Source organism: Oncorhynchus tshawytscha, linkage group LG03 (assembly GCF_018296145.1).
Source record: "Oncorhynchus tshawytscha isolate Ot180627B linkage group LG03, Otsh_v2.0, whole genome shotgun sequence".
Lineage (NCBI taxonomy): Eukaryota > Metazoa > Chordata > Actinopteri > Salmoniformes > Salmonidae > Oncorhynchus > Oncorhynchus tshawytscha.
Genome location: NC_056431.1, coordinates 47,868,709 through 47,876,145, shown reverse-complemented (window position 1 = coordinate 47,876,145; position 7,437 = coordinate 47,868,709). Strand labels below are relative to the sequence as shown.

At 49.1% G+C, this 7,437-nt stretch overlaps 1 protein-coding gene across 1 annotated transcript in view; it reads right to left on the bottom strand.

Annotated features, from left to right (window-relative positions):
• Positions 1-162: 162 nt before the first annotated feature.
• Positions 163-7,437, bottom strand: part of kif5c (kinesin family member 5C) — a 31,526-nt gene continuing 24,251 nt past the window's right edge. The window contains exons 17-26 of the mRNA XM_042318376.1: positions 7,044-7,161; positions 6,862-6,938; positions 6,603-6,712; positions 6,350-6,451; positions 6,135-6,195; positions 5,977-6,048; positions 2,020-2,124; positions 1,726-1,942; positions 1,312-1,494; positions 163-399 (exon numbers count right to left, since the gene is read on the bottom strand). Of these exons, the coding sequence (XP_042174310.1) occupies positions 1,319-1,494; positions 1,726-1,942; positions 2,020-2,124; positions 5,977-6,048; positions 6,135-6,195; positions 6,350-6,451; positions 6,603-6,712; positions 6,862-6,938; positions 7,044-7,161 (1,038 nt within the window). The 3' untranslated portion in view covers positions 163-399; positions 1,312-1,318. The remainder of the gene's footprint in view (positions 400-1,311; positions 1,495-1,725; positions 1,943-2,019; positions 2,125-5,976; positions 6,049-6,134; positions 6,196-6,349; positions 6,452-6,602; positions 6,713-6,861; positions 6,939-7,043; positions 7,162-7,437) is intronic.

Below are 7,437 nucleotides of genomic sequence, written 5' to 3'. Positions count from 1 at the left end.
AGAGAGAGAACCAGAGAGCCAGAGAGCCAGAGAACCAGAGAACCAGAGAACCAGAGAACCAGAGGCTTAGTGAGAGATTCAAGAAGGCGAAAGATGAAAAGCACTTGTTCAGCATTACGGAGCCTCTCTTTCCTCTTGACCACGAGGATAGGAGACCTATTAATAAAGATATCTGGCTTACAGAGTGTTTTTTTTTTCAGGAATGAGGAGTCTGGAGTCCCAGTAAAGGCAGAGTGGTGAGAGAAGGAGAGGAGGATTGGTCCCAGTGGTTAGAGAGAGAGATAGCAAGGTCCATGGGGAAAGAGAATATCCCAGACAGTCCTGGAGTGGGGTCCGGTCCCAAATGGAGAGGAGATATGGTCTGTACATCCAGCTGGAAAATCCAGCTTCCACCTGCAGCTGTGAAAAAAAGAGAGAAAGACTCAGGGAGAGACTCAGAAAGAGATTGTTTATGGTTTGATTGCCTGGTATGCAGGTAATAGTGTTAGATTGATGTATTCAGCTAACATGAGGTCATGAAAGGGACAAAAAACACAAAGCTCTGATTTTATATACATATGTGCTGCCCCCTTGAGGACCAATATTGAACTTTACATTTGAAATGTAGAGACTAAAGGGCCTCGGAATCACTTTCCTAGGGACCCTAATGCTCTTTAAGATTCAGGTCTCGTGTACTAGTTTCTAGAATAGAGTGAATGCTTTGGTCCTGACCTAGATATTGGCCCCAACACAGATGTCATTGAGGCCTTTGGCTTTCTCTGTAAACCTCAAGTGATTCCCAGAGTTCTCTCAGGGCTGATTAAAGCCTGAATTAAAGCTTTTGAGACTTCATTAATTAATGGCTGGTTTCCTGGCTGTCATTAATCTTCTCAAAGGACAAAAGCACTAGAGTGGGCCAATACCAGACCCCATCACCAATTAGTCCAATGTGATTAAGTCATGCTAAACGCGTGACAAAAAGAGAAACGGCCACACAGCTGGGCTCAGGGTTACCATGGGCATTTCCTCTAAGATGTGATTTGGCTGAATCATTGTTTCAATTCAGATGTGAATCAGTTGTAAAGGAATGGCTGTGAGGTTAAAAAATAGAGCAGTGTGGGAAGTAGGAAAGGTCATTGGAGTCCATCAGAGAGAAGGGAACTACTCAGCGTTCTGGAGCAGTCGCAAGGCATATCCACTTGTCGGACCTCAAACTAAGCACTGAAATCGTACATATTTCCCACAAAACACTTGATTTTCCCATACAGAATGATGAAAATAAGACAACTCATGAATTGATCAATGACTAATGACAATGTGTCCTGTAGTAACCTGTGCTTTATTTGCTGCGCTGCTGCTGCTGCTGCTGGCGGTGGGGTGATGGAGAGGCCGGGTGGCGGTGGTGGTGAGGGCTGGACACCCCTCCACCCCCGCGGATAGAGCCTCCACGGATGGAATGACCCGCTGAGGGAGAGGATGTGGACTGCTGCTGATGTCCTGCACGGATGGGCTTAGCTACAGAGAGAGAAGGGGCGAGACAGGGAATATACACTGATGTGAAACTTTTCATACAATTTCCTGTACAACACACACACACAGATACATTAATACATAGATATGTCAGCTAAATTGGAGTTACCTGGAAATCATTTATCACTGGATACAGTATGAAACATGATGCTCCCTGAGACACATGTAGGGGGCAACTTCTCCCAACATTCTCTACTGTGTACCACTGTCTCTCACCTATTTGTGCAGAGTGCCCCCTCCTGGAGGCATTCTTGGAGAGCATGGCCTCTTTGATGCGGTCCACCTCCTGCAGGTAGCGTTTGCGGTCCCTCATGGCACTCTCTTTGGCCTCCCTCAGGGCTGCTTCCAAGGCCTTGACTCTCTCAGCCGTAGCCCGCAGACGTTTCTCCAGCTTGGGCAGCTCACAGCGCAGGTCGGCGTTATCACGCACCAACTGGAGAGGAGAGACGGGGAAGAGGAGGATATGTAGTTGTGCGTGTGTGTGTGTGTGTGTGTGTGTGTGATTCCTACCTGTTTGTGGACCTTGGTGAGCTGCTCCAGGTTGTTCTCCAGGAAGGTGATCCTCTGTCTCTGAGCCAGACTGCCCCCAGCCTCCTCATTATCCATCTCTGCACTCTGATTGGACAGAAACAGGGAAGTGACATCACACATAGGGCTGTGGCGGTCACAAAATTGTGTCAGACGGTAAGTGGCAAATGACTGCCAGTCTCACGGTAATGAACTGTTAATTAACACAAACATGTTTAGCATCTCCGGGCTTCTTTGCATAGAAGCTGCTGATGCACGGCTTTAAAACATCTACATGTTACTAAGTTTAATAAATCAATTTAACATAGCCTACACCATCACAATAAAATCCACTATTTATATAGTTGCAATAGACCTATATATCTGGGAATGTCTTAGAAATCAAAACATATGCGCTGCATGATGCGACTCTATATTGATGATTTGGAAAAAGTTGGAAAAAAGGAATGCGCTCTGATCCTTGCGCTTCCCGCGCAGACAGAGACAATTGCATTGCTGCTCTGCTTGTGTGGCAAGCAAGTTAGGGGATATGTAATCAATGGAAGATGGAATTAAAATGACAGTATTAAAAGTGAAATGAGAAAGACGGCCAAGTTGTTGTTATGTTTAGGCTAACTGTAGGACAGTGAGAAGAGCAGTAATGCTATGGCTAGCCTCAATTAGCATAGTTAGCTAGCGTCTCTCAGTTTGATGCAGTTGTCACGACTTCCGCCGAAGTTGGCTCCCCTGCCTGTTCGGGTGGTGCTCGGCGTTCTTCGTCACCGTCCTACTAGCCACTACCGATCCCTTTTTCGTTTGTCTGTTGGTTTTGGGTGGCACGCTCGGGCATGCCACCCAAGCTCCACCCTTGTGCCTTCTTTTCGAGAAAGCTTGGTCCAGCGGAGCGAAACTATGACATGGGGGACCAGGAGTTGTTAGCTGTAGTCAAGGCTCTGAAGGTGTGGAAACATTGGCTTGAGGGGGCGAAACACCCTTTTCTCATCTGGACTGACCATCATAATCTCGAGTATATCCGGGCAGCGAGGAGACTAAATCCACGTCAAGCTAGATGGGCCATGTTTTTCACCAGGTTTCGGTTTACCATCTCATACCGGCCAGGCTCCCAAAACACCAAAGCCGCCTCTATGATACCGAGGAGCGGTCCGTTGAGCCAACTCCCATCATTCCACCTTCATGTCTCGTGGCACCGGTAGTATGGGAGTTGGACGTGGAGATAGAGAGGGCCTCACGGTTAGAGCCGGCCCCCCTTAACTGTCACGACTTCCGCCAAAGTTGGCACCCCTGCCTGTTCGGGCGGTGCTCAGTACGTGCCGAGGGGGGTCCGGGATAAGCTGATCCGGTGGGCTCATACTCTCCCCTCCTCGGGTCATCCTGGCATCGAGAGGACAGTGGGAGATACTGGTGGCCCACGCTGGCTAAGAACGTGAGATTTTATGTCTCCTCCTGCTCAGTGTGCGCTCAGAGCAAGGCTCCTCGGCACTTGCCTAGAGGGAAGTTACAACCCCTCCCCGTTCCACAACGGCCGTGGACACACTTACCGACTTTCCCCTGTCCCAGGGAAGTACTACGATCCTGGTCGTTGTGGATCGGTTTTCTAAGTCCTGTCGTCTCATCCCGTTGCCCAGTCTCCCTACGGCCCTGCAGACTGCGGAGGCCTTGTTTACCCATGTCTTCCGGCACTATGGGGTGCCTGAGGACATTGTTTCAGATCGGCGTCCCCAATTCACATCCAGAGTGTGGAGGGTGTTTATGGAGAGACTGGGGGTCTCGGTCAGCTTAACCTCAGGTTTTCACCCCGAGAGTAATGGGCAGGTGGAGCGCGTAAACCAGGATGTGGGCAGGTTTCTGCGGTCCTATTGCCGGGACCGGCCTGGTGAGTGGGCAAGGTATGTTCCTTGGGCTGAGCTCGCTCAGAACTCCCTACGCCACTCCTCAACTAACTTGTCCCCTTTTGAGTGTGTGTTAGGTTACCAGCCGGTCCTGGCCCTATGGCATCAGAGCCAGACCGAGGCTCCTGAGGTTGAGGAATGGGTACAGCGCTCCAAGGACACCTGGAAAGCCGTCCAGGACTCGCTAAGGTTAGCGGCAGAACGGCAGAAGAGGAGCGCTGACCAGCACCGCAGTGAGGCCCCCGTGTTTGCACCGGGGGACAGGGTCTGGCTCTCGACCCTAAACCTGCCCCTCCGCCTGCCCTGTCGGAAGCTGGGGCCGCAGTGTGTGGGGCCGTTCAAAGTCCTGAGGAGAGTAAACGAGGTGTGTTACAGGTTACAACTTCCTAGGTATTACCGTATTAACCCCTCGTTTCATGTGTCTCTCCTCAGGTTGGTGGAGGCTGGTCCCCTGTAAGAAGGTGAGGTGCCTGAGGTCCCTCCGCCACCTCTGGACATCGAGGGGTCCCCGGCGTACACGGTTCGCGGCATTCTGAATTCGAGACGCCGGGTGGGGGGCCTACAGTACCTCGTGGACTGGGAGGGGTACGGTCCGGAGGAGAGATGCTGGAATCCGGTGGGGGACATTTTGGACCCTTCTCTCCTGAGAGATTTCCACCGCCTCCACCCGGATCGCCCGGCACCTCGTCCTCCGGGTCGTCCTCGAGGCCGGTGGCGGCGCGCTGCGGGAGCCGCTCGTCAAGGGGGGTACTGTCACGACTTCCGCCGAAGTTGGCACCCCTGCCTGTTCGGGCGGTGCTCGGCGGTCGTCGTCACCGTCCTACTAGCCGCTACCGATCCCTTTTTCGTTTGTCTGTTGGCTTTGTCTTATTAGTTTCACCTGTGTGTATTTTGGTTTAATTAGCTTCCCTATATGAAGTAGTTTGACCGCCCTTGTTTTGTGCGGGATTGTTTTTTGTTACTCTGTTGGTTGTGGTTTCATGTTGGTATTCTCCAGACTGTTTGGTCCTGTGTTTGGGCTGGTCTGTTTTATGCGCCCTGTATGTTGGCGTGACTGTTTTTTTGCCAGAGAATAAATTACGATTTACCGAACCCTGCTCTCTGCGCCTGATTCCAACCCACCACTCCTAGTAGGCTGTGACAGCAGTCAAGACAGGTACTATACGATATACTATATAATCTAATGGGATAATAAATAACTAGCAAGAAGTTAGTTTAGCACGAGGTAACAGTAGTTGCGGTCTCTCCCTCCAAGTCTCTGCTCAGGTGCTCCGAGCCTCCAGTGTCTTACTCCAACTCACACATTAACACACAGCATGTCCTCCGCTCCCTAACCTACAGCTGCTAGCTCTGTGTCTCTCTCTCTCTCCCTTTCTCCATCACTCCGGTTTAATAAAGTAACAAAACAATTGCCTTTTCTGCTGCTTCCCTCACTCGGATCAGACCGGTTGTTCTTTAGGTCATTTCGGGAATGTGTTTTAAAAATGTATTCACGCATTTTGGGTCCGGAGCTTTCCTATGTCCATTTCGGACCTGGAGCTCTACCCCATCACCATTTGTCCTCATTATTCCGATTACTCAAATTAAATCAGGAAGTGTTCAGCGACTGATTAGAGGGACAATATAGTGCCGAGTACCAGGCCATTAGCGAGGGCCATTAGCAAGTTCGGTAGGCTACCCATCAACTCCATTCATTTGCACAGTTTTGGATGGGATTACCGTGACCAAGAGGGAATTTGACTGGGTCATGACTCGTGACTGGTGGTACGCACCACAACTGCTGACATTTACAGTATATGGTACATAGTGTGGGAAACTGGTTCCTAAAGTCGACTTGTTTTGTTGTTGCCTTCGCCTTCTGGGCTTAGTAACCAATAACACCTCACCAAACAATGGCAACAGCCTTGTTAGTTGTTAGCAGAAAAGGTGGATGTAAAGGCATACAATAAGCCCACAAATGAGTGCATATGTGAAGGTTTACAGAGTGGAAACATTCCAGCTGAGCCTTAAGGAGATATCTCCCCCAATAACCTATCCTTCCTGTACTTACCATGCTGACGCGGGAGGTGAGCTCTTGGATGAAAAGCCTGCGCAGGTTGTGCAGGGTCTGAAGCTCCTTGGCCTGGTGGAATTGATACATCTCATGGTCAATGAGTTCAACATCAATCAACACCTGAGACGGACGCGATAATAACTCCATCCACTCACCACAGTTTCTTCCAGCCCCTTCAGGTCCTCCTTGGCCTGCTCTCTCTTCTCATTCAAGAAGCTACAGCAGAGAGAAAGAGAGGACACGTGGTGTTCAGGGCTTGGCGATTCATTTCATGTTACAAACATGTTATGACCATGCTATAACCATGCTACACACACGTCTGAGGAGAACAGAACAGAGCTGTGGTAGCTAGTGTAATAGACAGACTTACACAAGCTTCTGCAGTTGCTCGTCCTTCTCCAGCTCCTCGGACTTCAGTTTGTCATTGTCTGACTGCAGCTTGCTCTGTTCCAGCTGCAGCCCCTGGTTCAGACTAGGGGGAGAGCACAGTGGTCACTATTCAGTATAGTATAAATCAATGCTACACTGTACATACTGTCATTATCGCATGGGACTATGTTTACTACCTGAAATGGGACTTTAAAAAAAGACCTGTAACTGAAATAAATAAAAAAGGATGTTACTCCTTGAGCTCGTCCAGGACCCTCTGCTTGTGGTCGATCTCATCCCGCAGGCGAGACAGCTGCTTCTGATGCACCTCTCTGTGGTTCTCCATCTGCTCCTCTAGGGTCTTCTACAGAGTGCAGAAAGGAACACAGGGTCAAGGGTCAAAGTTAGTTGATTTTATTTACCTTTCACAGGAACCTGAATGAGAGCGGGGGGGTGCAACAAAAATGGGAGAGATGAGAGAGGGAGGGATGAGAGAAATAGAGAGATCTTAACCTTCATCTCCACTGCATCCTGCAGTTTGGTCAGGTGCTCCTTCTGCTTATCCATCACATGTACCTCTTTCATTTTCTCTGTGTAGATGAAAAATGAAAATACAAGAGACATCGTTTTTTTCCCCTTTGTGTGATGGACTGATTGGTGACAGGCATGTTTGTGTTGGTGTCTGAGTGTCTCACCCTGTGCATGTAGTGCGTGTAGCTCTTCCATCAGGGAGTCCTGGCTCTCCTCCAGCTGTCTCTTCTTCTGCTCCATGTTCTGCATGTAGTCTGTCAGAGACTTGATCTTAGCCTGGTGCTGCATGGAGTACACACACCATCAGGCAGGGACGGGGTTAATAACAGTGGAAAATAATATTTTCTTTAACCAGGTTTCCATCCAATTTTCTAATGCAGGTGAAGTGTATGTCAGATATAAAAAATGTCATGACAGGTCTGATGGAAACAAGAACATTTTTCGGTAAACTTTCCAAATTTGTACAAAACATTACACGCTAGACAGGGTGTCTGACATATATTTGTGTCTGTAAAATAAATTATTGTCGGTGAAAATGTTGGTGAAAACGTTTTTATG